The sequence below is a fragment of the Stigmatopora argus genome, chromosome 9, assembly GCF_051989625.1.
Source record: "Stigmatopora argus isolate UIUO_Sarg chromosome 9, RoL_Sarg_1.0, whole genome shotgun sequence".
Lineage (NCBI taxonomy): Eukaryota > Metazoa > Chordata > Actinopteri > Syngnathiformes > Syngnathidae > Stigmatopora > Stigmatopora argus.
The window spans coordinates 19,231,328-19,259,232 of record NC_135395.1 but is presented as its reverse complement, the minus strand read 5'-3'; the positions used below and the strand labels follow the sequence as shown (position 1 = coordinate 19,259,232).

General features: G+C 45.7%; 5 protein-coding genes across 20 annotated transcripts; 4 read left to right on the top strand and 1 right to left on the bottom strand.

Annotated features, from left to right (window-relative positions):
- Window positions 1–158: 158 nt before the first annotated feature.
- LOC144082791 (uncharacterized) lies at window positions 159–6,283 on the bottom strand. 3 transcript variants are annotated; one of them, XM_077610205.1, is made up of 10 exons: window positions 6,185–6,283; window positions 5,214–5,350; window positions 4,900–5,032; window positions 4,068–4,337; window positions 3,485–3,793; window positions 3,250–3,410; window positions 3,052–3,177; window positions 2,385–2,435; window positions 2,075–2,282; window positions 159–1,627 (listed from the first exon to the last, which is right to left on the bottom strand). In XM_077610205.1, the coding sequence occupies exons 3-9, from the start codon at window positions 5,009–5,011 to the stop codon at window positions 2,106–2,108; spliced, it is 1,206 nt and encodes a 401-aa protein (XP_077466331.1). In that variant the 5' UTR covers window positions 5,012–5,032; window positions 5,214–5,350; window positions 6,185–6,283; the 3' UTR covers window positions 159–1,627; window positions 2,075–2,105. The 3 variants fall into 3 exon arrangements, with proteins under 3 accessions (XP_077466331.1, XP_077466329.1, XP_077466330.1); XM_077610203.1 differs by having other exon boundaries at window positions 6,050–6,280; XM_077610204.1 differs by having other exon boundaries at window positions 159–959; window positions 6,050–6,280.
- On the top strand, window positions 2,001–11,629 carry LOC144082790 (uncharacterized). Of its 10 annotated transcripts, none has more exons than XM_077610194.1 (14): window positions 2,001–2,297; window positions 3,341–3,433; window positions 3,547–3,647; window positions 5,266–5,394; window positions 7,732–7,789; window positions 8,120–8,134; window positions 8,224–8,354; window positions 8,428–8,563; window positions 8,757–9,041; window positions 9,112–9,438; window positions 9,688–9,881; window positions 10,076–10,177; window positions 10,254–10,376; window positions 10,740–11,629. In XM_077610194.1, the coding sequence occupies exons 5-14, from the start codon at window positions 7,738–7,740 to the stop codon at window positions 10,959–10,961; spliced, it is 1,587 nt and encodes a 528-aa protein (XP_077466320.1). In that variant the 5' UTR covers window positions 2,001–2,297; window positions 3,341–3,433; window positions 3,547–3,647; window positions 5,266–5,394; window positions 7,732–7,737; the 3' UTR covers window positions 10,962–11,629. The 10 variants fall into 10 exon arrangements, with proteins under 10 accessions (XP_077466320.1, XP_077466319.1, XP_077466324.1 ...); XM_077610193.1 differs by having other exon boundaries at window positions 3,338–3,433; XM_077610198.1 differs by lacking the exon at window positions 8,120–8,134 and having other exon boundaries at window positions 3,338–3,433.
- Window positions 11,630–11,846: 217 nt separating this feature from the next.
- Window positions 11,847–15,839, top strand: prpf19 (pre-mRNA processing factor 19). Its single transcript, XM_077609516.1, has 16 exons — window positions 11,847–12,066; window positions 12,238–12,387; window positions 12,767–12,843; window positions 12,992–13,133; window positions 13,207–13,280; window positions 13,355–13,420; window positions 13,491–13,532; window positions 13,607–13,681; window positions 13,790–13,865; window positions 13,924–14,033; window positions 14,112–14,267; window positions 14,382–14,451; window positions 14,537–14,710; window positions 14,816–14,898; window positions 15,047–15,152; window positions 15,225–15,839. Exons 1-16 carry the CDS (start codon window positions 12,048–12,050, stop codon window positions 15,320–15,322), a joined length of 1,518 nt encoding a protein of 505 aa, XP_077465642.1. The 5' UTR covers window positions 11,847–12,047; the 3' UTR covers window positions 15,323–15,839.
- Window positions 15,840–16,228: 389 nt separating this feature from the next.
- On the top strand, window positions 16,229–21,950 carry mgarpa (mitochondria localized glutamic acid rich protein a). Of its 2 annotated transcripts, XM_077609514.1 has the most exons (7): window positions 16,229–16,421; window positions 17,215–17,315; window positions 17,520–17,625; window positions 18,738–18,968; window positions 19,471–20,552; window positions 20,809–20,855; window positions 21,027–21,950. In XM_077609514.1, the coding sequence occupies exons 1-6, from the start codon at window positions 16,346–16,348 to the stop codon at window positions 20,842–20,844; spliced, it is 1,632 nt and encodes a 543-aa protein (XP_077465640.1). In that variant the 5' UTR covers window positions 16,229–16,345; the 3' UTR covers window positions 20,845–20,855; window positions 21,027–21,950. The 2 variants fall into 2 exon arrangements, with proteins under 2 accessions (XP_077465640.1, XP_077465641.1); XM_077609515.1 differs by lacking the exons at window positions 18,738–18,968; window positions 19,471–20,552; window positions 20,809–20,855; window positions 21,027–21,950 and adding an exon at window positions 17,924–18,731 and having other exon boundaries at window positions 16,247–16,421.
- A 328-nt stretch (window positions 21,951–22,278) lies between these two features.
- LOC144082753 (ETS-related transcription factor Elf-2-like) lies at window positions 22,279–27,225 on the top strand. Of its 4 annotated transcripts, none has more exons than XM_077610150.1 (10): window positions 22,280–22,463; window positions 22,541–22,613; window positions 23,544–23,627; window positions 23,771–24,092; window positions 24,411–24,515; window positions 24,613–24,732; window positions 24,812–24,895; window positions 25,025–25,217; window positions 25,304–25,525; window positions 25,662–27,225. In XM_077610150.1, the coding sequence occupies exons 3-10, from the start codon at window positions 23,553–23,555 to the stop codon at window positions 26,155–26,157; spliced, it is 1,617 nt and encodes a 538-aa protein (XP_077466276.1). In that variant the 5' UTR covers window positions 22,280–22,463; window positions 22,541–22,613; window positions 23,544–23,552; the 3' UTR covers window positions 26,158–27,225. The 4 variants fall into 4 exon arrangements, with proteins under 4 accessions (XP_077466278.1, XP_077466276.1, XP_077466275.1 ...); XM_077610151.1 differs by having other exon boundaries at window positions 22,307–22,390; XM_077610152.1 differs by having other exon boundaries at window positions 22,279–22,613; window positions 24,616–24,732.
- The last annotated feature ends 680 nt before the right edge of the window (window positions 27,226–27,905 follow it).

Genomic DNA, 27,905 nt, shown 5'->3' with positions numbered 1-27,905 from the left:
ACTCTCCAAATTCTGGTATAATTCCACTCATGCAAATCCAGTGAATTCATTGTGGCGTCAGCTCCAAATATTTTTGAAAAAGGCCTACCCTGTCAACCAGTTAAGCGAGTGAATAGAATAAAATAGGGTTGAATCATGTCAAAAAGAATGGCGAGAAGTCAACAGGCATTAGTGGCTTTAATGTACACTGGAGTTAGATGCAACAATTTTCCATTTCCACAAAAAATGCAAAGGAAAAGAAAAGACAAGTGCAGGAAGATTTAACATAACATACAACACCGGTTATGAAAAGGCAGTACGGTGTGAGTTTTGGCTTGGATTTCAACGAAAAAACAGCGCTAAGCTTGTCCAAAAAATGAGGTAGTATGTTCACCCTGACCTTAAAATGGGTGATTTGAGCTTCTGTTTAAAGATTCTTGGGTCCATTCAATGCGACAGGAGGACTCGAAAAAGCTATCGGCTACATTTTATTTATTTTTTGCTTTCTAAAATGATAGGCACAAGAAGTGTTGTTTTGCTTGATTTTTTTTTTTTTTTTTGCCTTATGATTGGTCCTGTGATCGGAGTTTGCCTTTGACATCAAAACCAGTAACAATGACACAATTCAGACACCATTTGACATTGGTTCTAAAATGACTCATTTAAAGCTGAGTTATGAAAGAGCATTAGTAACAGCATACATCAAACGCCGTGCATATTCTTATATTCTAATCTAGATGAAGTTAGCGAGACGCGACGTGCGACGTTCCCCGAGCGCCGAGGCCATTTTGGCCTGGGCGAATGTGACCTGAGGCCTCGCCACGTGAACAAGAGCGCGTCTTACATGCCGACACGAAGCAACACTTAACGGTAACGTGATTACACTGGCTCGTCGCCATTTTGATCTTAAGCGTCCCCAGCCGTCGACAGCTTCAAACGTCAATGACGCAGAATGACTTGGAGTCAACTGATGCCTTTAGCTGTGTTAAAAAAAAAAAATAATATAAAAAACAGCGTGACAATGAGTGACTTTCAAATGATAGGAGGCCATATTTTGGATGCAAATCCTTCCAAACCATGGACAGAAAGACTTGAAATGAAATATTGGGACCATATTTCATCCCAAAACGTGACAGAAAAGGCTTAATGAGCAATTTTGTTTGGGTGTCATCAGCACATTGGGTCGCTTCCAACAATTCTGTTATTGCCACGTGATCGGACATTCTGTAAACACTGGTTGTCGTTGTGATGTCACAACCAGAATGACTGGGAAAAAGTGGGCGTTCCCGCGTGCATTGTTTTGAGTGGAATAACGAGCAAATGGCAAAAGGAAGCCGCTTTAAGTGCTAAATTGGTCCTCTACGGTTAAACTTAGACCCGTGCATTTTTTGGGGACGCGGTCGCCATTTTGCAGCACCTTTTAATACCGTCGGAATCTCAATTTGGGGCCGATTTTCTCTTTCCTTTCTCACGGGGCGATCATTTGCGAATGATTTCTTAATCTATTTTCTGATGGAACATGCGCAGGAATTGTGTTCTGCATCCGTGAGATGAGTTTGCGGGATGGACCATACAAAGGCCACGGGCGGCGTTCCTTTCCATGCTTTTCATCCGTCGGGGCTCCGCCAAATTGACGCCTCGTTTTCCCCTGTCCAAAGAAAGCAACGGACGTGAGGCTCTGCTCACTCCAGATGTACCGCAGTCATTTGTTTTGAAGTACTAGCTCAGGCTGCCATTGATCAAAGTCCAAATCCAACCCGAGGGGACGTCCATGGCCGTCAATGGCGCTGAAACATGCCAGCTTTTACACTTGAAATGGATTTGACTTAAGGGCTACGTACGACGACGCAATCCTGAGGTATATTGTAAAAAAAAAAGCATATTTAGCGCACTAAGAGAGACGGTGACTGGAATTGAGCGTACTTAACGAGGCAGCTTTTGACAAGACAATGAAGCACAGCTGGGTGACACCAGGTGAAATGAATGGCTAATCACACGGACAAGTGACACAAAGGCAAAAACCTCAACAACACTCAAATGGGAATTTTCTTGCACCGCTCTCCGGGGCGTGCGTGCGGTACAGTACAGTACGTACCTGCAGTAGTGCCGTGGACGTGGCACGCTCCTCAGAAGTTGAGTTTATTGGAGGTGTAAACACTGACGAAGGTGGAATCGTCCGAGAGCGGAGGAGCCGAAAAGAAGCGAAGACCTTTCAGTTCAAACTTGGGGCCGTCGTCGACGTCCGCGGGGGGCAAAGCCGGCGCTGCCGACGGAGTCCAAGTGGGATTCGGAGCCGGAGCCGCCTGGGAAGACAAAATGTAAGTACCACTGAACAATAGCTCACCATTTGTCGACAAATTAGATTTGGACAAAACAAAATGGCCACGTGTCCAGTGGGTGTTTACCTCCAGCTGTGTGGGGGTTGGGTCGGGATGGACATCCACTCTGTTGTATGCCTGTAAGTCAAAGAGAATGTGTGTGTTAAGGAGTGTTTAGGGGAAGAAAATACTTGTTTTTTTAGTCAATCTCTTAAAATGCTTTCCTTGAAGTATTCGGCTTGAGTAGATGCCGTTGCAACTTTTTTTGCAAGCCTGTCACTCTGACAAGTATGTCAATCATTTTGCGGTACAAAAGGTTACCTGCTAGATTATGACCTAAAGCAGGGCTGTCAAACCGGTCCTTAAAGGTCCGCAGTGGGTGCAGGTTTTCATTCCAACAAGAGGATACCTTTTGCAAGTGTAATCAGTACATTAACATACCTGTCAACAGTGTACGAGTCGTACGGTGTTTGTAAGGTTTTTGGGGGGTTTGTAAGGGGAATCATAATCATTTATAAGGGCAGTTATCGGCAGAGGTCGACAGGTATGCATTGAAGTCAGGTGCTACTTATTTTAGAAGACACCTGATTGGTTAAAATGTCGGCACTGGATCGGTTGGAACAAAGACCAGGACCCACTGCGGCCCTCGGCGGAATCGCTTCGAGGCATGTGACCTAAAGGCTTATTTTCTTTGAAGCCCAAAACCCAGAAAAAGCCAGTACGTCACATGGTGCTGCAACCCAAAAAACCTTACGGGAGCTCCAAAAGATGGGGGCGCGGGGGAGGGTTCCCTCGGTAAGACGGGGTTGGCGGGCTGGTACGAGTACGTGACGGCGGGTGGGGGCGCCGAGTAAGATGGTCCCGTCGCCGGATCCGTGCCCTGCCGTGAAAAGGGGGACTTTTAAAAAGCCACAGCAGAGCCCGTGCGACGCGACCGCTACGTGCACCTTACGTGGTAATACGTGGCCGGCGCCGGCGCCCCTTCCTGCGCCGCGGCGGGAGTTTTGGCCGATTTCTTTTTACAGCAGCATTTCCTGCAGCAGCAACAGCAGATGGCCACGGCGGCAACCACAACCCCCACGATCACCACGTAGACGTACGCCGGCGTCGGTACTGTCGAAACGGAGCCGCGTCCGGTGAGTCCAGTCGCGCCGGAGGGAAGGGGAAAAACCCGGGCGGACTCTCACCCTCTTCCACTTGCACGTTGGCCCGAAACGCCATGTTTCCCTCGGCGTCTCGGAATTTGTAGACGCCGGAATCGCCGAGCTTCACCGGAACGATCTCCAGGCGGTCGTATTCGAAGAATAATCTTTCCTCCAGTGAAGAGGCGGACCGTAGATCCCTGTTTTGGTGAGCACGTCCGCCGTGCATGAGATATTTGGGTTCGTCGTAATCGTCCACGATGGGTTCGAAGCTGACATCCCACGGCATGAAGACCACTGGGAAATGCATCTTGAAATGAGTTTCCTCCGGGGGGTGGAAGGTTTTGGTGTGCTCTGCGCGGGATAGAGAAGGGAAGGAGTCGGGTCAGGAACGATAATACGAGCAACGAAGGGCAAGTCGCCGTCGGAGAGAATTTCAGCCGCCGATAGGGGGCGTTGTCTACCTTCGAGGGTTAAATAATAACGCAGAGAGGGCTTTAAAAGTCCAAATAATATGAAATCGACCCCACAAACACCCGGTCATCGGCCTATGGCGGCAGGTCTGGGAAACTGCGTTTTCACCACCGTAAGCGAGGTATTACTGTAAATGTCTGCTAGCGATAGCCACCTTGCACCGTGATCTTTTTCCTCATCAGCAAAGTGTGGTCTTTTTTCCGAATGTTGTAGTAGCCGTTGTCAGCCTGCGTCAGGTCGGACATCTCCCAGCCGTATTCGTTGACCTGGCCCCTGGACGAGCTTTGGGGGTCGCTCCGATTCCAAAGGGTCACGGCTTGGTCCGCCGCCGGCTCAATCTTGTAAAATTCCACGATTTCCGCGTGGCTAGGAAGATTGAGGCGATACTTATGGTGGTAAAGCATCTGTACATCATCGGCGCATTCTAATGGAAGATGGGAAACAACTGTTAGTCTAGTATCACCCACCCAGAAAAAAACATTGATTTTTGCCACAACTGTGAGCAGCCGCCATTGTTGTTTGCCGTTTCCGTCTCTTAATAAAAAAACTTTTGGCCGAAAATACCTTGACCATTGCACTTTTCATTCTAGCGCCATCTGGGTTAAAATTTAGCCATAAAGACCCTCTTGTGGGCATTTACACACCGTATTTTCTGGACTATAAGTTGCACTTTTTCATAGTTTGGTTGTATCTTTGATTTTTTTTCTCACTATGACTGCCAACAGCTTGTCACGTTGTGTCTTTTTTTGGCAAGAGTTGTGGAAAAAATGTATAATATTTGTTCTTGGTTTCTGATTGAAAAAAAGGTGCCCCCCAAAATTGCAACTTGTACTCCAGTGTGACTCGTAGATATTGTTTATATCTGGCTAGTGCGACTTATAGTCCAAAAATATGGTCATTACAAATGTGTTGACTTATTTGCACAGTAGGTAGCAGAAAGGTATTTTTTCTGTTAAACAGATAGTGTCAATGTGGGCGGAGCTTACCTAAAACCTTCAGTGTGAGACGTCCTATATATATGATGGTGCTGAACGGAACGGTAAAATATCCGCTGTCCTTTTCCGTCAGGTGAAACAAAGTGAGACTTCCGGAGTTCATTTTCAGTCGTGGCTCGAGAGGCTGAAAAACAAAGACACTTTACATCGTTTTTCTTTTTCTTTCACTTTTCCTAAATGCAATTTGGATCATTAGCGTATCGCTGAATTGAGACTGCGGCAAAAAGTGACCTAAATTGTATTTTTGGGGTGCTTTACGTGACTTTTCAATGTTTTGAAATCTGACATGGTCTTAAAATCCCCACCGTGCCATTTTCTAACACCAGTCTCTTTCCTTGACCATTCTTGGGAGTGAAGTAAAGCTTCCCTTTGAATACATCGGTGGAATATTGCCGTGGAAAGCGAAGTGCTTCACCGTAGCACACTTCATACGCCAAGGTGCCTGCAATTGGAAACAAAAGGACGGTCAAGTCGGAACGTCAACACGTAAGCCCTAACGCCTTTATATACCGATGATTATTGTTATTTACATATTGATTTTTTTTAAATTCTGACTATTAATTCCATCCATGAACTTTACGGTTGCCTGCACGTTCCGAGTTAGCCAGCAGAGGGACTTAGTTGGTGCTATGGTTCCTTTTTAAACGTGTTTTTTTAAACTCTAACACGACTTTTTTGCATATATGGATTTTTTTCATACTAACTTTTAGTAATTATATTAATTAACTTTACGGTTGCCTGCATTTATATACTGACTAAATTCAATTAATTCCATTATTATTTTTTACGGTTGCCTGCGCGATCCAATTTAGCCAGCAGAGAGAGCTAGTGGTAGAATAATTCCGTTTTAAACTTGTTTTTTTTCAACTGTACCACGACTTTTTTTGCGTATATGTATCTGGATTTTTTTCCATACTAACTAGTAGGCATTTTTATGCTGCTAGCTCGCTAAACCCAAAACACCAACTAGAAAGTGTGTGTCATGCACAGTTATGACATAAGGCCACTTGTGGGACGAAGCAACTCCACCTTTGACGTATACGTACATTCATATCACAACGACAATTGTAGAACTAGTCGTGATGCAGTCGTAGTGGTCTGTGTGTGTCTGTGTGTGTGTGAGACAGCTGCTTTAACTCACCACAGAGAAAACATGGTAGGAGAAGGAATGCGAGAAACATGACCTTGAGAGAAACAACACGGCGACTCGGACTTCATTCAATGCAGGCGGACAAAAAGGGCCAGTCAAATTGGGCAATTGGACTCCAACTTGTACTCGGTTATGCCATACGTACGCCTTTTGCGATCCGAATCAAATGGATTTTTACAGTCAGGAAAAAACAATTGGGCGAGGCTTTTTTCTTCTATGGGCGTGGTCACGTCTGCGTAAAAACATGCGCAAACTGCACACGACACAATTATTATTAATATGTGAATCAGATGAGGATCATTCTTGTGATTATATCTAGAGATGCATTAATGATATCACTTTATATGTATGGTACATTTCGACAAAATGACCTCATTTTATCTCATTGTTTATTAAATTACACTGTTAAATAATGTGTAGTATATGCCTGTTCTTTTATTAGTAACGTGTCGTAACAGGCACAAATTAAATGCTCAAATCCTAGATCAAAACTACGGCCCGCGGGCCAAATCCTGACCGCCACATCAGTTTGTGTGGCCCGTAAAGTGAGTGTTGTGTGTTCAATTTCAGTTTTCTTATGAGGGAGGGAGTATTACAGCCAAAGAAAGATTGGGGAATAGTACTATGAATTTTTAAATATTATGACGGATAATGTAGCTGAATGAGCCGCTGCGTAATTTATGTCGTGCTTCACCTTTTCGGTTAAAATGAACAATATTTACTGCATTTCGCAAGGCTTGGTCGTAATGCCATCTTGAATCGGAACAATATACGTAGTATACCTATTTTAGAATCTGTTTCACAAGCTGGGTGTTTTACGTTATCGATCGCTTGTAGTTTATTGTAATATAATTTTTAAAAGAATAATAATAATAGAGGGCAGGCTTCAGCCTTTAGTATCAGCTCAGACTGTAAATGCTTGCTAAAAACCAAATAGCACATTATTTGTACAGCAATGTCATTATACTTGTATGATGACAATAAAAGCATTCAATTCAATAACTTCACATTTATGCCTTTCATGCATTGTAAATTCGCCCACTGTTTTATCCAGGCTTGGGGGCATACTCTCGATTCCCCTGTTTGTAAATATGGGGCTTTTGTTGGTCTGAATGTCCGGATATGAGTATTTTGTATGATATTTTAGGATGATTTGATTTGTTGTTGTTGTTTTGCTATTGATGTGGTGATATATACTCTATGAGTACGCCGCGCCGTGAATCCGTATTTACGCAAGCTGCGTAATTCATTCAAACGCCGTCACGAATTGCTCGGTTCTTTTAGCGTACAAACTTTTGGAGAATACAAGCGACACGTCGCCGTAAATAACAGGAGCGAGCCATTGCGCATGCGCGCATCGTATCAACCTTACACATTTCTTTTCTCCTTACTATTCATGTGGAAAAATTCCCGAGGCTTCGCTACCAGCGTATTCTGCAGGTGGGTGCCAACTGTTTTGAATTATGGATCATCGAAAAGTCATCGTCCGGGATGGTCGGTGGACGTGGTTTGTGTAAGCGGGGCGTCATCAGCCATCGGGCCGGCACGTCACTCACGCCCGTTAGACATGGTGGCTTCACCTTGCTCGATGATGAAGGGATGCGTCCCGTGGTCTTTTGCATCCATGCCATGCATCGCTGCATCTTTGAAGGCATTCTTTGTTTGTCCTATAGGTGGAGATGTCTCCCTGCGTCCTTCTCGCAGGGCTCTGCGGCGTCCCCCTCGCTCTTGGTGAGTTCTCCTAAAAATCATCTTGTCTGCACAAGGGGGCTCACATTGTGCACCTGTTAGCGTTTGCTTCTCCTCTAGTGGAATTCAGATTTCGCTCATTAATAAATTGCTCGAGATGATGGACTCCCTGTCACGCTATAATATTTTAGGATTTATAGTGACTTTAAGAACATCATGGAACACCATGGTCATTTTTAAGGTGGTTTGGCTCAATAAGGTTTGGGAAATGGATTAAGAGTCAGTGAAGAACCACATTTTTGCATGTATGCTGAATGACGGCGCATGGAAAACATCATTAAACAGTAAACCTCATTTTGTTTTTTTTTTCAGGTTGGGTGGTACTGGGTGAGCCCACACAAAATGTCACCATATTTCACTTTTTCTAGCAGGAAATCCGCAAAGCCCGTTTGTGACGTCCTTCTCCACTCTGGCAGGTGACCGAGAAGATGTCCAGATGGTTTGTGCCGGAAAGGAATTCCGTCTGCCGGTCTTCTCCACGTCTAGGACCGTGACTTTCACGCAGAACTCGGCGGGACCGAGGCGGGTCCTCCTGGAGAAGACCGTTGTGAGAGCCGGACGGAGTTGCAGTTTCTCTTTTTGTTCTGGTGAACGCAGAAAATAAACTTGCGTCTTTCTAGGTGAATGACCCTCGATTTGAATGGACCAAAGATAAGATGCTGGTCCTGAAAAATGTCACCCACGCCGACCAGGGTCTTTATTCCATCAAGCTGTCTTCTGGATTCACCTACGAGACGGTTCGTCTGACAGTTTCAGGTTGGACACTTTTCGTTATCGGAGTTTGAACAAAATGCGCAATACCTTCTGGTCCAAGTTAGGGCTTATAGGGCATCTTTTTGGTCGAGAAATTTGCCTTCTTTTTTTTACCCCCTCAGTCAAATCATCTTTCCGTTTTCATGAAGAACGCACAGGCAGTGAGGCCTACTTCTTCTTTCCCATCACCCCTCAGAATGCATCAAGTCCTACCACCGACGCTACGGAGAGACCTACGAACACGGCATCCCCGACGACGGATTCGTGTTGGAGTTCGCTCCCCACGGCGCCCCCTCCGAGGCCATGCCCATCGTCCTGTGGAACCGCACCGACGCCGGTCACGGCGCCGCCGGTCGGGGCCGGCTGCTGCCGGAGAAGAAGGTGTGGCTGGCCGACGGCGTGACGCAAGCCGACCAGGGCAACTACACCGTGAGGGACGCCGAGGGGAAAGTCTTGTCCCGCAGCACGCTCACCGTCCGCGGTGAGAGACGGCCCGCGAGCCCGTTAAGCCGCCCGCTTTGAACCACCTTCTTCTTCTTCTTCCCGCACAGGGTACACTTTCAACGTGACCCGCTACACCAAAGAGTCCCTGAAGCTGGCCCTCTTCCTGCCCACGCCACGCGCCTACCTGATCTTTACCCCCGCCCGACACTCGGACGAATCGTTTGAGTCCAGGCCTCCGCGCGGCCCCGTGCAGCTCATGCGCCAGGGCCACATCACCGACCACGACGCGCGGTACCGGGGCCTGGTCACCCTGGGCGGGAACGGCTCGGTCCACGAGGTGGTCGTCGCCCGGCTGAGCTCCAGACACGACGGCGTCTACGAGATCCGAGACGATAACGGCAACCTGGTGTCCACCACCTTGTTGCAGGTGATCGGTGAGTAGCGCGCCACGTGGCTCGTCGTACAAATCTTTCTTTCTTACGTGTTTTTTGAACCCGGATCTGCCAGATTTCGATCATTACAATGAACATGAAAAATGTGTTTTCCACCTGATTTCCACCCTCTAATGCTGAAATGACTCCATGGAGCCACCCGTTCATGACCCTTTTCATCTTTGATTTACGAAAGGCTCCACTCCAAGGCTCTTTGGCTAACTCTGGCGTGCGTCTCTGTGATTTGAGCAGAAAGGGGAGGCAAATGGCGAGCTCTTCTCAAGTCCATCACGGTCCCCTCTGGCATGTTTGTGTCGCTGGCTGGTTTCATCCTGTTCATGAAGCGCTACCCCAACTGCAGCCTGTCCCAGATCATCGCCTGCCTGAGGGCCAAGCGCACCCCCCAAGGCCAAGGCCAAGCCCAAGCCCAGAGCGTCAACATCCAGGTGGGCCGACAGCCGCAAGCCAGGTGGCTGACATTCAACCCCATTCTTTCCTCTCCTTCAATATTTCCTTCCAATTGAGGCACCATTTGTGAAGCGAAATGAGAATACGGCCCACTTGAAAGTCTTTGCTTCTTATTTGGAGATCTTTCTCTTTCTCTTTTCTCAAGCATATTTCACCTGATTATTGTTTTTAGAACTACAGCCCGCCGAGCCCTCAGCCCGCAGGATATTATAATCACGGGCAGCAGCTGGGGACCCCCAGCAAATGGACACCGAGGGCCAGTCCGCTTCACTCTGTAAGGAGAGGTTTATACGTACTTTCAACCCGACATTATTATTATTTTTTCCCCTCATGGCCGGTCGTTTCTCCAGGGTTACTCTCCCGTCGTGGTAGGAACTCCAGCCCGGCTTTCTCCCGCTCACGCCAGAGCTGAAAATAACGACGGGCAAAGATCGGCGACTTTGAGCTCCCCTGGTCGCAATTCCACCACTCAGGTAATGCAGATATTTTCTGCAACCAATCAACTACCGTATTGGCCCGAATATAAGACGAGCCCGATGATAAGACGACCACCTCTTTTTCAAGACTCAAGTTTGAAAAAAATACTTATTTATGGATTATTTATGTGTGCACTTCATGGTGAAGCTTTAAATCGACTTATACTTGTATAATGACAATATCAGCATGATATTCAATTTAATTAACCATCAAAGTGGTCAGCATTCACTTTAAAGGTTTCTAGCACCATATAGTGTTGTGAATGGGTACAACGTCTAGACCCCGATTTTAGGACGACTGCCTCTCATTCAGTCTTATTTCAATGCAAAAAAAACCTATCGTCTTATATTCGGGCCAAGATGGTATTGGCTTTTTGGCAGGAAACGTCTAAGGAGGACGAGAGGAAGATTTTGTTCCCGGTGGCCGGAGCGTCCGATTGCCTGCGCTCCTCCGAGGATTGCGTTCAATTTCACATCCAGAAGGATGGGAAAAGGAGCGACCAATGTTTGAGCGCGCTGCCGCTGGACGAAGACGCGTCGGAAACCTGCAGCACCTACACTTCCCACAAGCTCAACTTCTGATGGTGGCAGAGAAGAAAAATACTCACCTGTGCCTTTCACCACAAAACCTACATCGTACCTCCAGTGGTTTGACATCCATATCGCATGCCATTATTTGTCAGTGAATGGTATTTTTTTTTATTTTTTTGCAGCATGAGCTGAATACTGTATTATCTATCCTTCCCGTTCCACACGTTTCTCCAGCCAGAGATTCTCCGCCGCGATCTACCTCCAGACCCTCAGGACCACCCTGATATGCACTGTGTTACTGTAAATTTGCCGAATCTGTCCAAGTGTTTGCGTGCGCGCACAGCTCGCTGCGTATCGATATTTATATATGTACATACGGGACTGTAGTCAGTAGTTATTAGGCCATTTGATATGTGCTTGCAAAAGAGAACATTGACTGACTACTAATTTAGGAAAGAAAGTTGTTCTTTTCGTCTAACTGCAATGAATAATCAGTAAATGGCTGTGATGTGACAATGTGATTTTATCATCATTCTTGAGCCAATGTACAACTGTTTTAATGTTGGATGGAAATCACACCAAATGCTGTAACCTGTAAACCAAGAACAAACTACTGATCACCAAATCCCTCCGAATGATAAAAATGGCTGAACCTGTCCTATTTTTGCAAAATGACATCTGGTATCATTCCTTTTAAAATAAATATGTACTACAAGTTACCACTTTCACAACTGATTATTTTGTCTAGCACATCAACCAATGTCCTTATTTTACTTTGTATCTTTGAATTAGTAGATTTAACATGTATAAGACTCGAGAATTCACGAAAATTCATATATCAGTGCTACACTATAAATATCTTGAAATTTTATGAACGTACATTCATGCAGGCCAATGTTGTTGCTTTTCTTTGACCTCGTTTTTACGCCCAACCACAGGGTGGCAGTGCAGCACCTAAATCACAAGGATATCCAACCCGAAGAAGTTGCGGTCGGAGCGGCAATGAAAGAAGAGCGTGCTAACTCCAACTTGCACAAAATATAGTATTCGCAACATTAAGAGCCCCGCACGGCATTCTACTAACCAAACGCACCCCAAACCTTCATCACACGGGATTTGAAAGACTTCACCGGGAGAATGTCGTTGGTTTGCGCAAGTAAGTTGACGCAAGTATTCAAAAGCTTACTGTGCGACCGTGCTAAGGCTAGTAGCTAAATTAGCCGAGGCTAGCGGCCATGCAGTGTTGCCGAAACTCCAACATGGGCCGCGTTCATTTTGGTCGTGGGTTCCAAATAGTGACAAAATGGTGAATGGCTTGCATTTTCAGTTTCAAACGAGGTGCCGGAGCACCCGTGCGTCTCTCCGGTTTCCAGCCAAGTGTTTGAACGCCGGCTCATCGAGAAGTACATCGTAGAGAATGGGACCGACCCGATGAATGGACAACCGCTGTCGGAGGAACAACTTGTCGATATCAAAGGTAAACATAGCTTCAAATTTCGGGATCATCCGTTTTTCGGTCAAATTTGGTATAGTTATCCATCTGATACTGGTTTGCGCCTTGCCGTGTAATTAAAACTATGTGGCACTTATAGGTTTTGCCACAGAATAGAAAGGAATATTTAACCCTTTCGGGGACAGCGATCGCTACCGTGGACCTCTATTCAAAAGTTAGCCTTAGCTTAACTCATTAACTGGCAGTTTTGTGGTGGCTAATAAAAGAAGGGAATTTACATGGAAACAGCAATTGACAACATTTTCCCCGGGTGGCAATATTGATGAGAATAATAAGAAGCCTACGTATATAGATATATTTTTTATTTGTTACGATTTCTGACATTGTGAAACGTTTCTCCCAGTGTCCCATCCAATCCGACCAAAGGCACCATCGGCAACAAGCATTCCTGCCATTCTAAAATCCCTCCAAGACGAATGGGTATGTGTTTTGAAAGACTTTTCACTTATGACACGTCACCTTTTGTTCATTTGATCCTCTCCCAAGCCACACTCCCCGAAAGTTTCTCGTTAACATTGTCATTAGAGTGCAATTGAATGAAACGGCCTCACTTTGTGCCCTCTTTTAGGATGCCGTCATGCTCCACAGCTTCACCCTAAGGCAGCAGCTGCAGACCACTCGCCAAGAGCTGTCGCACGCCCTCTACCAACACGACGCGGCGTGCAGAGTCATCGCCCGACTCACCAAAGAGGTCACGGCGGCCAGAGAAGGTAGCTTTCGCCTGAGCCGCGCGTTCCCTCGCGTTCTTATGAAAAGTGACCGCCATTTGTCGCACCCTCGCAGCTCTTGCCACGCTCAAACCTCAGGCCGGTTTAATTACGCCTCAAGCAGCGCCCGCCTCTCAACCCGCCGTCGTGGTGAGTCAACAATTTTGCGGCGTGCGCTAAAATTCCCCCTCACGGATTGTTTTTGTGTCGCTTTTGCATGCCAGGGTGCTGCTGGAGAACCTATGGAGATAAGGGAGCAAGTGGGCATGACTCCAGAGATCATTCAGAAGGTAATTTCGTCAAGGCTCCTCCCCCGATTCGACGGGTATATTTGACTGAAGTGCTGTGGTGCTTTTCCAGCTTCAAGACAAAGCCACCATTCTCACCACAGAGAGAAAGAAGGTAAGGTGCACAATATGGCCATGGAAATCATTGTCAAGTTGTGGTCTCAACTCGTCGATGATCTTTTTCTCCAGAGAGGAAAAACTGTTCCAGAGGAACTGGTTAGATCAGAAGACCTGGGCAAATACCGCCAAGTGGCCTCTCACGCCGTAAGTCCCCGTCGGTGAAATTCATCCGTTTGGACGCCGATAGAATATTTGCCCACGTGGCCAAGTCTTCCAACCTGAGACGGAGGTGTGCGCTTTTCCCGCTTTCAGGGTCTTCACAGTGCTAGCGTGCCAGGGATTCTCGCAATGGATCTGTGTCCTTCAGACACCAACAAAGTGCTCACCGGTAAGACGGTCTTCGCTCGGTTGCGGGAAAACAAAGATCTGACGCCGCGGTTCCCTAGGCGGCGCCGACAAGAACGTGGTGGTGTTCGACAAGAACGAGGAGCAGATTGTGGCCACGCTGAAGGGTCACACCAAGAAGGTCACATCTGTCATCTACCATCCATCTCAGGTTGCTACCGTCTTCTTTTTCCACATCTGGAGGGATCGCTCTGGCGTATTTATCGGAGTTGTGCTTTCCCTCTGTCAGTCCGTGGTGTTCTCCGCATCTCCCGACACCACCATCCGCGTGTGGTCGGTCGCTGGGGGCAACTGCGTCCAAGTGGTGCGTGCCCATGAGGCGGGCGTCACCGGATTGTCCCTGCATGCCACTGGGGACTACCTGCTCAGCTCCTCTGAGGATCAGGTATTTTCACGGGCAGCACGGACTTTGTAGCCGGGATGGAATAATGTGTGAAATATAGTGAGGGCGCAAATGTTCATTGCCAGGATGAAAGAATGGCTTGTTGTTGTTTTCCAGTATTGGGCCTTTTCTGACATCCAGACTGGCCGAGTCCTTACAAAGGTCACGGACGAAAGTGCGGGTTGTGGTGAGTGTTGGCCATTCTGAATCGAGCATTTAAAAAAAATGTCTTTATTTTTTTCAACGGGTATTAACTTTCCCATTTTTCACAGCCCTCACCTGTGCTCAATTCCACCCTGACGGTCTCATCTTTGGTACCGGAACCGCTGACTCTCAGATCAAGATCTGGGACCTGAAGGAGCGCACCAACGTGGCCAACTTCCCCGGTCACTCTGGTCCCGTCACCTCCATCGCTTTCTCGGAGAACGGATACTATCTGGCTACTGGTGAACACCACTTCTGTTTTTTCCCCTCCCTCAAATGCTCATCAGTTTTATTCTCCAAAATTGATTTAAAAAATGATATTTTGTCCTCTTTTGCTGTGATCTTAGGTGCACAGGATAGCTCTCTAAAACTCTGGGATTTGAGGAAATTGAAAAACTTCAAGACTATTACACTGGACAACAACTATGAGGTAGAAAGCACAAAAGAACTTCAGTCATGAAGGCATTGCTTTCTTTTATTTCAAAATTTCTCAATGGAATTTTGTCATGAAAGAGGACCGGCGACGTCCACGTCATGTTGGGCCGATGACCACAGTTCACCTTTTCTCGCTCTTCCAGGTGAAATCCCTGGTCTTTGACCAGAGTGGTACGTACCTGGCTGTAGGAGGGTCCGACATCCGCGTCTACATCTGCAAACAGTGGTCCGAGGTCCTCAATTTCACAGGTGAGAGGCCGCTTTGGACGCTTTGGCCGACGTCTGACGTTTGGGACAGTCGTTCATGAATTGCGTTTGTAGACCACACAGGTTTGGTGAGCGGGGTGGCCTTCGGCGAGAACGCTCGTTTCCTCAGCTCTGCGGGAATGGATCGAAGTCTCAAATTTTACAGCCTGTAAAACCACGTCAACATTCGAGGGAGTCTATTCGCGTAGGTTCGTCCAAGACAAAGGCTACAGACTTGGCATCAAAATAATTTGTAGTATAAATAAAACGTCAGCTTCTTCATTTGGTAGTGCTTGTGTGCGTGAAACAAGTCTGTAAAATATCTTTGAAAGCATGATTTCACCCTTTTTTTCCAATCATTGTGAAATGAGGCACATAAGCAACATCTTGCCATGTTTTTTTCTATCTAGCATCATTATTAGTTGTATTTTCAATTTATGTGTAACCGTTGGAAGGTGGGGCATGATTGTGTTCATTCTGCCTCTGAAAGTTGAAATTGTTTTAATGAATGTTCATCTGCAGGAACACATTCACAGAGAAATTCTTGTCCTTCCCACTTTGTTTCCATTGGGAATTTGTTCCCTTTTCTTAATGGCTGTCTAATCAAAATAAACAAAACACCCACCATGTTTTATTTTACCTATTGAAACTGTGCATTTTTACAATAAAATATCTTTTTTATCCCATTTACCCGATCTCGCCGTGTTATCATTAAGTTTTGAAGACAGCTGGGATAGTCTCCAACACCCCCCTGCTACCCTTGCGGTTCAGATCACGCACAATGATTCTCCACTGTGAACCACTTATCTGGCAACCCAAAGCTCTTGAATAATCCTTGCTGCAGTACCAAATTTATCCACCGGTCTTCCATTTTGCTCCTTTCAAACTAATCAAAACGCTTCCCGACAAAAACTGTCCAAATTCTGTCCGAAGTAGCCCAATATTTGATCAAACAGTCTTTTAAAATAGACCAATTGGAAACAAAGCGCCGAATATGAACTGAAGAATTGAGGGAAAGCGAAACCAATGTCAGGGAAAGGCAGCGTTACGCCACACGGATGTCGAGTCTGCCGGAAATGCAAGGAAGAAGAAGAAGAGGACGAGCGAAGCCCCGCCCCCTTGTCACGTTGCCGTGCAGCCAAGGAAGACACTTGCGAGAAAGTCACCCTCCATCCACCACATCACGCAACGCGGAGATGTTTGCCTGCAGGTCCGTGTGGCAAAGGTGCGGAACTCTAGCCAGGAGAACGGCGTTCAAGTTGCCTCGGGATGGTGAGCCCATTAAAGCAGCTAAAGCGAAACTAAATCGGTCGTTTTGGACGCGTGTCGTGCCGCCGTTGAAATAGTACACGTTGTTCCGGAGGAATCCCCGTCCACAGCACTGATGATGACATGTTCTATAATATGATTGTTTTGGCACGCTTACAATATTTACGAGGTCATTTAAAGGGTCAGGTAAAATTCGCTTGGTTTCTACTTGACCTTGACCCCAACGCTATAGAAACGATGGCCACCAAGGGTCACGTGGTACATGTGCGTGACTGGAGCCCAATGTTTATTTTTCATGCTCCAAGGTTAATGAAACCTACGTTGACCTGATGGCTCCAAAATTAGGTTTTCCCCATTTTAAGCACATTTTTCTTGTTTCTAGACAAATATGTGTACTAAATAAAATAAGAGTGTTGCAGAAGACATCCATGACTTTTCTCATTTCGAGGAGGAAGGGGAGATTATAGCAGCTTTACGAATAACATGCGTGCCATGTCCTAGCTCAGCCCACCAAATTGCACGGATGATGACATCGTTGAAAAAAAATGAGCTCCGTGGCCGAGGAAAATAACCAATCGGATGATGAGAAAGCTACTCTTCAACTTCTCATTGGTGCATGTTGCTTTATGGCAAGGTCACTCGTCTTAGTTTGCCTTGTAGCGCTTAACAAGATTTGCATTGTTGACTTGGTGACCAGTGGATTGAGAGTCGTCTGTCCGTGCCTTTGGTATTGTAGTTTTATGTTATTGTTTTGTTTATTAATTAATTTTTTAACCCTTTTCCCCTGCTTTTCCAGGCTTGCAAAGGAGGCCCATGTCATCAATGCCTGGTGGTTCTGGGGAAAACATAGTCTATGCTGTGCTGTGCGGAGGAGCTTTCGTTGGTGCTGTGGCATATGTGAGTTGTAGAATTTTCAATTTCGCTATTTTTAATCCAATTGGCCACAATGGAGGGTCATCTGTTCGACTCCGTTGCATGTCAGTCAAAAAAAGTGGGGCGAGTTGTCCTTGTAATAATTGTAAATGTGCTCCATGTATTTGTGAAAATAAATGTTTTGGTCAAAATGACAGCGCACTAACGCAGTGTGATTTGTCTCCATAGGCCGTCAATACCGTGTCTACTGACAGTGCCAGGTTCAATGATCGCATTAATGAAATCAAAGCCAGGCCCAGGCAAGAATGGACGCCTAAACCATGGCCCCCTCAGGGTAAGTACTATATAGCGTACATACTACAATTGGGGACACCCAACTAAACTGCACCACCAAAACTGAGATACATACTCATTTATATATTCACAGACCTGCGTTTGACTGCAAAAGTAGACCACATTATTGTGCTTTTAATCAATAAGAATGATTTTTAAAATATGATGGCATGATATTGGGGAGTTGTGGTGGCAAGCTTGGATTATTAAGTGTGTGTTGGACCAAAGACCCCCCCTCCCCATCCCTCCACAATTACTCCTCTGAGTGTTTGTCCTCACTAATCCTTCACCACTTCCAGAAATCCCGATAGCTTGAAAATGGAATGGTAAGAAACTATATTCAACTATCCCACTTTGTCATTCATTGAGCAAATACTATACTTTCCTTTTGTTCTTTCTTGCCTTGTCTCCATTATGCTTGCATGCGCTTTATGTTGTGAAATCTGTTTTTACTGAGGTTATTTTGGAGTTTGAAAAGTGTATTTTTTGATTTGCAACGGGCTCAGCTTCACACCACCTTTCACATTCAGTTCTGAAAAGTTAAATAGGAAGAACATTCTTCCTAATAGCACTTTCACAATTATTTGATTTGAAAATAGTCATGAGCATGTGGCTTTGTTCATTGCGTTACAGGCTGTTTTTGAACCCCGCATGTCCAGATTCAAGGTTTAAACCAACTGTCTCTTCACTGAGGCCGGTTTGGTTAGTGCTGGGCGATATCGTTTACCAACAACCTGATATTTGTATTTTTATATCTCTGTACGGGTGACACGGCTGAATAGTAAGAGACTTTTACTATGTACGAAGCTAGTAGATATTTCTATACTTGTGCCCAAATTTCATTCTACGACTGTTTACATATGATATTGTCTTTATGTAATTCTTGATGACATTTACATGGATGACAGGACAATTCAAAACAAAAAAGCTGTCGTGAACCGTTTTCTAATCTTTTCGGCAAATCATTAAAAATGTACACCGTGGCTAACGGTTAGCACGATCCGGCCGATCTTCGCTCACTTCCGTTCGTTCCGTGTTGCCCGGCACTAGCGCAAATGTCCGTTTATCAATCGGCACGGCATTCCGTGATGTAATCTGGTCCTTGTGTCGTAGGGGATGAAGAGGGATCAGCGGAAGAAGCCAGCGAGGAAGTTGCTGCCGAAATAGCCGCCGATAGCGTGTCGGACGCGGTTTTGGAATCGGTTGTCGAGGGCGACGAGGTCGTCGCCGAGGTGGCGGAGGAGAGGGAAGTGGAGATGGTTGCCCAAGAAGTGGTCCAAGTTGTTGAGGAGAGCGCCGGAGCCGCAGAGGAACAAGTTGCTCCCGAGGACCCCGAAAGCAACGGTATGACTTCCTCCGATTAGGAGGCCACAGCTACCTCCGAGGCCTCGGGTCCTTTCCCATTCTCAAGGGACACACACACACACGCACACGTTCGTAAAAAGATGGCTCTAAATTGAACTTAACGCCTGCTGAAAGGTCTATGGGGAGTGCAAAAATTGCGTCAATTCCTTGGATATGGTCGTAGCTAACAACAGTACTTCCATGCTGAGAATTATCCTTGTAACTGTGAACACTTACTGTATATTGGATTGGAAATAAAGCTGCTATCTCATCAATGCTTACCATTGTCATCAATTTGTCGAAATTGCCTTCGTGCCGCGGCGTCAGAGGTAGCTGTGGTCCAAATTTCAGAGTTAAACGTGCTCCAGCACCCCTGGGTTCCAGCCACCACGCAAAATGAATGATAGGCTCTCACCTCGGCTAGCAATCTCCAATGAGCCGAACACGACGATCTAGAACGTGAGCGTCATTGATGTTGGGGTGGCTGGATTTTATGTTGCAGTGGTGCCGACCCCTTGCCCTCTGCCGGAGATAACGGAAGTTCACGAAGAAGTGGCGACGGTGGATGAGGAAGCAGCCCTAGCGACGCTAATAGTAGCTTTACCCGTGGTCGAGCAGGCAGTTGAGCCTCCTCCAGAGGTTGCACCGCTGGAGGAGGAGGCCCCGACACCGTCGCAGGTTGCACCACCCGTGGAAGAGGCCCCAGGAGCAGATGAGGAGTGTCTAGAACTAGGGGACATTGCACCAGGGGTTGAAGATATCCCAATACCAGTAGAGGAGCTAGCGCTTGTTGATAAAGTGCTCATAGCTGTAGCAGTTGACGAGACCTTGGTATCTGGAGAAGCAGCCCCACCTGTTGAGGAGATCTTGGTATCTGCAGAGGAAATCCCACCGGTTGAGGAGGCCTCAGCATCTTTGGAGGTCATAAACTCGCAGCTAGTGGAAGAGGCATCAACACCGGTAGAAGCGGTCCCAGCAGTAGAGGAGTCGCCAGTTGTTGAGCCAGTGCTCTCAACTGTCGCAGGTGAGGAGACCTTGGTATCTGCAGAGGCAGCCCCACCGGTCGAGGAGGCCCCGGCATCTTTGGAGGCTCCGGCAACGGCGGTGGATGACCCAATACAAGTAGAACTTACGGCGCTAAACCCATTGCCAGCGGAGGAGGCCTCAACACCAATGGAAGAGGTCCCACTGGAGCTTGTACCAGTGGTTGAGGAGGCCCTGGCGGTTGTAGAAGCTGCACCAGTGGTGGAAGAACCGACACCCGAAGAGGCCCCGGCGCGTGTAGAGTGTTTGTCGGCAAGCGAAGAGTCCCCAACTGTTCCTACAGTAGTGGTTCAAGATGTCGCAGTCCTTGCAGAGATTGCTCCCGTGGTTGAAGTCCAAGCGGTAGTTGAGGATGTTCCTCCAACAGAAGAAGCAAATCTGGAGCCTGCTCCCTCACCGGTAGAGGAAAGTGTGCAAAAAGATCCCAAGCAAGAGTACATTGTTGTGGTTTTGGAAGGAACACCCAAGGCGGATAAGTCTCCCAAAGTGCTCGGAGTGGCGCCGTTGAGTGGAAGAATCATCCCTGGACCAGAAGATGAGGTACTTACTGGATATTGCATTGATTGTTGAAAGTAAGATTCGATGCCGTCATTTGTTTGTGTTTTCACCAAAATTGAAGCTCATCGGGACTTTAAAAAAATACATCAAACTGAACGATTCTAGTGTTGAGTAAAACGATAAATGGCACTCGAGAATCAATGCTGTGATGAATGGCTTGCAATTTAATGGGAAAAAAATCAGTCACTGCCATTTGGTCAATGTAAACTAACGGCAATGTTGACATTGTGCTCCGCAGGATAATCGACATGTTCTTAGGATCCAAATGCAGTAAATTCAAACAAGGTACTGTACAAAGGACACTTTTTTCATACATTGGCTTGGTCTAAGTAAGACCTGATTGAAAAATTGTTTGTTTTTGGAATGATACCTTGCGTCGTAGTGGTAATAAGGAATTATATCGTACTTATACAAGCTGGAAAATATTCATCTCTGTATTTGTCTCCTCCATCACAGCAAATGGTCTCGGAATGATGGCTCCTGTGTACGAGCAGGAGAAGAGGAATGTGCCTTTTTTATCCATAAAATGCACAAATGGGATAGAGGGGTGTTCTCCATTGACCATTCTGAGGACAACACTACACTACGCCATATGCAATCGTTATTATTATTATTATATATCTCAAACACAGCCTAAGAATAATAGGCTCAAATACCTAGTGAATAGTCACAAACCATCTGGGAGAATAGGACACTAAATTGGAGCTTTTATTTTTATACACAAGTCATCTCTGCAAACAAAAAGTACATACTACTTACTACATGTATAGGATGTTTTGTATCTGTCAGGGAATTGAAACCTCAGGAGCATTGTGCTGTCTTTAGGTCAAATGTGCGTCTCTTCACTGTCATATTTCGGCACTGTTAACAGTTTGGGATTTGTTAATGCTGTAGAAATGGCTTGCTTAGCTTTCAAAGCTCACCCTCACATCCACTCGCACGCATCAACTCTTAGTTGAACCACTCCAATTCGTTGTAGATGCATTGCTTCATTCGCTTGGCAGCCCACTTTAGTCAGATCGGCTGCATTTTTGTTTTTTAAACAGTGATACATGTTTAAAATGATAAAGTATTCATTCTGGGCGGGACGTTTACACGATATACACCATCAGAATTTCACTTTATTGTCACAGCAGTGTTCTTGTTTTACTGTACCATTCCTATCCAGATGTTACCTTTCTTTTTACCTTTATTAGAAGCAACAATGCAGTGTAGAAGAAAGGGAAAACAGTTCGACCCAGTAGCAGACAACTACCTCAATTGTTTCTCCTGTTTTCATTCTAGACATTTAAGATACAGTATGTTGACTAAGCAAAACATTAGGCCACTAATATAATTTAAATTGGGTCATATGACATTAAAAAGAGCTATGTATAAATATTTTGTCTTTGCTCATTCATTTTCAACACCACTTATCCTTGTCAGGGGCAACGCGATTTCGGAGAGGGTAAATACCACGTTATATATAAAACATATATTCATGTGTGTGTGAGCTTTTTCCAGTTATATATAATATAAAAATTGTGACAACATGCCCTGGTCTCCCCTGTATGTATTTAATTGATAGTTAATTTACTGTCGCAGCTATTATTTTTTACATTTAAATTGGTTTTTTTCCCCAGCTCCCATTTCGGGAGCTTTTCTGTACATTTCTGCACATAGGGACTGCTATCATTTGCATTTGTATTCTAATATCGCGTCCGGGTAACGTCATAGCGGTCGACGCTTTGACCCGCAGTTTCCGTGTAGTTTACGAGACTGCGCGCCGGAAAGCTACATGCTAGCTAGCTAGCTTACAATCGACCCAGATCAAAACACACGTACGGCATGCACGCGACTTTATAATCGGGACTCAAACACGATTTGAAGAGTCAGCAGCGAACTGTTTTGACGGTGACTGGATTTACAAATTATTGTTTTGGAAACGTGCAATTGGTTTTCTTCCTCCCAACTCTTCCTTTTTTGACCAGTCAAGTTACGGCTAAATCAGGCCCAGCTAGCATTAGCCGTGGCGCGTCGTATTTGACTGCACCGAAAAGCAAGGTAAGATGAAACTAAATGCACATCAGTGGCTTGCAATCATTTGTCTTCATTCCACAAATAAAGTATTTTGTTACCCTTGGGAATCAAGAACCTTTATCCCTATGTAACGGTAACTCTCCTAGAGTGCAGCTAGTTGGCTAATGCTACATGAGCTACTTTTTCCTGTCAATGCAATTGCAGACCTAACTAATACACGCGTCTTTTCTCAAATGTTTCAGCCAACAAATGCCGTTTTTTAGCAATCGTATCTTAGTGGACAAAACATTTTCGTGGACAAAGTATTTTCTCATTTTGGCTCAGTGTCGCGTTGCAATACCGCGCACAGAAAGTAAACATTAGCCTGCGACGCACTCGGAACTATCTGATACGGAGCTTGTGGACTTGTGATCGTACGTAATTCTTAATAAATCAACTCCTCCGTCGACAAATGTGAATTTTTTATTTAAATAAACACCGTTCACCCGTCATGGGGTCTTCCGCTGTATGTATGCATTTGTGATGGGCGTCCAAAAAGTGCAATTCATAGAATTATGGTCATTATTGTTATTGCTTAATGATGAAGTAACGTGTATGAACGTGGTAGCTACTATCAAATTATATGCACAAACGCAAATAATCCAAATCTTTTTACTTATTTCCCCCCTGCGCTAGCTGTATATATTTATGGGGAGTTACCATTTAATTGACGTTTGCTCTATTCATCTATTTATCTATGTTTTTATCCACTTTATATAATGAAATAATGAAAATTCGGTAAAGTTGCCATGTTGTCAACCAATCCCACATTATTTGGTTGAGCCACTGGCCACGCCAAAATCCTGGAAAATATTGACATTTTTCTTTGTCTATGTATTTAAATCTTAAATTAGGCTATACCGATGTTACGGTTGAGTGATGAATTGTGCTATTCATTAACTTTTATTTTCCAAGGAATGAGTGATGACTTCTGTGGTGGTGTCAGATGGAGGAGGAAATATAGTGGAGTATGTCACCATGGTGGAGGAGCCTCAACAAGTATGACATTCCTCAGCGTTTTTGCGTTATAGGGCTGGAAAACGCACTAGTTAAACCAATAAGTCTTGTTAATTGTGTGCATAAATGTCACGTTGAAGTCGAGCAAGGAAACCACCATTTTTTTCAATCTCACCAACTTGCAGTGTGAGCAGCAGGCTACCGAGGAAGAGGAAGATGGCGAAGTCATTCAGCAGGAGATAGAGACGGTGATCGTGGGAGAAGGTGAGGAGGAGGTCATTCAGCAGCAGGAGGAGGTCATTCAGCAGCAGGTGGAGGCGGTGATTGTGGAAGGAGGTCACGAGACGGAAGTGGCCATCCAGGAGGATGGCTCTCCTGCCGTCATTGTGGAGGAGGTGGCCAGCGCCCAAGTGGAGGAGTGCTACTCTGCGCAGGTGCTGGTGTACGACGACGACACCTACCTGATGCAGGATGTGGCCGAGGAGCAGGAGGTTGTCACGGAGACGGGTGAGATCGTATTGCAAAATAAGCCATTTCCAACTCATTTAGCTTCTTAATATTACATCGCTGTGCCCATATTCTGGAATGCACGGCGTGTTGGGTCTAAATGCTTTATTTTAATGGCAGTAAGTCAGTCAAATCATAAAATGGCCCTGACAAAAATGCACTTTGTACTTATTTTTTTTTACTCCGCCTTGCGTATTCTTTAGCCCAGGTGCGATTAGCAGTCTGAAAAATACGATAACAGGAGTGTGTTTGAGTGTTTCAGGTCTGGTAGTTGGATGAAGTTCTCTGAAATGCCACATCCTCTTGTCTTTTTTTTAGTGGAGATTTCTAGTCAGGACATGGTGTGTTTTGATAAAACATTTGAAGCAGCGGAAGCTCTTCTGCATATGGAGTCTCCGGGAGGCTTGCAAGACCGCAACACCGGTAACAACACTCGCATTACGTTAGCTGTTAGCGTGACTAGTTTCACGTGACTGCATTTATCCGTGACGATGAGGAATATTATTTGAATTGCCTCCAGCAGAGGACGTGATGATGGAGACTGTGGTGGAGGTTTCTACAGAGTGTGGGCCCATAGAGGAGGAAGAACCCTTCCCCATCCCGCCTGATTGTGAACCTGTTTCCAAAAAGAAGAGAGGAGGTCAGTGTCCACCACTTTTCTGCTCCTGCAGTGGAATTGTCTGTTAAATTATTATTTTCTTTTTTTCTTTTAATACTAGGTGGACGAAAAACAAAGATGCACCAACCTACATCCAATGGCTCCTTTGAACTGGGGATTAAAAAGAGACAAAGGGAAGGGAAAGGTAAAAAAAAATGGTGTTTCTGTTTTGATGACTTCCCGTCTGTCTTTATTGTTTACCATCAAAATATTTACGTTTGTGGCAACTTTGTGGGTGCTTTTCCAAATGTGAGCCGCTATGTTTTTCTCCTAGGCAACACCACTTACCTGTGGGAGTTTTTGCTGGAGCTGTTGCAGGACAAGAACACATGTCCGAAGTACATTAAGTGGATGCAGAGGGAAAAAGGCATCTTCAAGTTGGTGGACTCCAAAGCCGTATCCAAACTTTGGGGAAAACACAAGAATAAGCCCGATATGAATTACGAAACAATGGGCCGAGCCCTGAGGTCAGCCAACGCGACGCCACCTAAAAGCCCGATACCCGGCCAGCGCGCGGGATACGTTGGAGTAAACCCAGTGTGTTCACGTGCAGGTATTATTACCAGCGCGGCATCCTGGCAAAGGTGGAGGGTCAGAGGTTGGCCTACCAATTCAAAGACATGCCAAAGAACATTCGGGTCATCGAGGATGACGACGAAGGGGAAGACGTGCTGTCCGGCCAGCACGCTTCTGAGATCCTGGGCGCCAACCCGGTCGCCGCCTTCCAAACTCAGCAAACCTACGTCACTATCATCCCAAACAGCAGCACTGCCAGGTCTCGCTCTTCTGAAAAAAAATGGAGCCAAAAAAACCCACCATTATAAGCTTCTATGCATGCATATTGAAAAAGAGCAAAGTCGTTAGCGCTGGCTATCTTTGCACTGAGTCTTCTTTTTTTCCTTCTCCGACAGGCCCATCCGCGCCATGCCCATGGTCATGACTAACTCTCTGGGCCAAGTGACATTAAACTCCTCCTCCATCCTAACCAGCGCCGCCGGCGGAGCCCCCGTCACACTGGCTGGTGCGCCGCAGAAATTGGTCATCCAGACCCTGCCCACCATGCTCCCGTCTGCTTCCAAAGCAGGTGAGAAAATAACAATCATCACCATCCCGGCCAACCAGCTGGCCACGCTCATGCAGGCCAACTCGTCGGGCCAGCTGACCCAGCTGATCCATGCCAAACCCGTGGCCACGCAATTAGCTCAGACTCTGGCAAAGTCCACCGGCGCCCCCGCTGTCCGCCTAGCGACGGGTGCGCCGCTGCCGCAGCTCATCCTGGCTAAACCTATCCAAAGTCCCACCCAGCTCAAGAAGTGGTCCGCTAGTCAGGCGCAAGCGACTTCGTCGGAGGCGACGTCCCTCCCCGGTCTCCCGGCGGCGGTGGCGGACGAAAGCCCGGCTTCGTGAGGAGGAGGAGCCTGAACTCTAGTGACAGACTGTAAATGCTGCAGGAGCTTACCTAGATCCCTCCCTACCCTACCTGTCGCACTGGCGAAATTATGAGGTGAATAGACGACGGGAGCTCCGGTAAGAAGGGCAGCCTTAGAATGCAAATGAATCAAGTGGCGTTGGCGGTGAACACGCCATATCAACTTAAGACTGTAAATGGAAATGTACAAAGCATTTTGATACACAGGTATGTTTCTTTTAGGTTGAGTTTGTTCTTTTGACATCATCTTTCTTTTACACGTTTATTCCTTTCCCGAGACTTCTGCCTTTTCCCCTGCACTATTAAAAATGTTGCTTTTTTAAAGCTGCAACTGAAAAGGGACTCAAGACATTTATACCCCCCACAAAAATAGAGATTTGTGCACCACATTTCAAACATACTTATGTTACTTCTTGTACAATTTCAAACAAAAAAAAGTGCTTTGATGAAATGAATTGGCTTTCGCCTTATCATCACAGCGGCAAAATGTGGGTGAAGCCGTTATGGATTGTGCAGCGGAGTTTTTAGATAAACAATAATGGATTGGTTTTGAATATATGAATGAGACTTTGTCAAGTTCAATGGCCCCTTCCGCTGGACAACATTTCAACAACCTCGGCCCGCTCGGATAATGAAGACTCAAGTCTATGCTAGCCAGGCTACGATCACTAAAAGATTTGTATAAAATAGAAGTTCACCGAATCCTTCTAATGCTATGCGTATGTGTCCTTATGCTTAGAGACGCCTACCTTTTTGAAATAACATATTTTTCTATTTAACTTTATTTTACATCTTTATGCTTTTTTTGTGGTTTGCTTCCATATTAGCTATTAGCACGGGGGAGAAAAGACGCCATGGAAAGTCTCTAAGATGGCAGACAATGACTTGAGTGAAAAAACTCTTTCATTGGGCGGCTCATGCGGGAATGGGAAGGTTGGCAGAACCACCGATCACTGGCTGACTGAAAGCAGCTTCATTCGTTAATTATTTGTTTAGTGCGCAAACGGGAAGTCCTGGCAGAACAAATAAACGACTGACTGAAGAAATCACTTGTTTATTTAATGATTGGTGTCATCGGTGAACGAGAACATGTGGTCACCCTTGTGAGGATAAGCGGTATGAAATATTAATGTGGTGGACTCATTTTTTGAAGTCACATATCAATCTATGTCTTAACTCGAATGTTTAGTACATAAACTTCTATTGCCTGAATCTCACGTACTTGACCTATGACCTGAGCACTTGACCTTTGACATCATTTAGGCATAGTCCCTGTAATAGCCAATATATGGTCAAACTTGGCAGTAACAGAGTAACTCATATTTCACATATAAGGAATAGAGGAGATTTTTTTCATTTCTCCCTCTAATCATCTGTATCAAATATTATCTATATGAACGAAGCCATATTTTGAGCTATTCGAGGCTCCATAACCCGGAAGTAAAATCGTATTCTAACTGGTCTCTATGGGAGTGTCCTAACTCTCTTTCTAATTGGCTCTGCCACAACGGCGAGACGTTGCAGTTGACTGTTCCGCGTGACGAAGGTCCCGCCCCCCCAGCCTGCGTCATTATGGTTCATTCCAACATGTCGCGGAGGGGAACTCCGTTGTTGCAAACGTTGTTTGAAATAAAATATGCGAATCGAACACAATGTAAAAAATAATGACGGACTACAACACGAGGCCCTGCGACCAATGGTGACTTTAAAATGATTTATTTGCCAA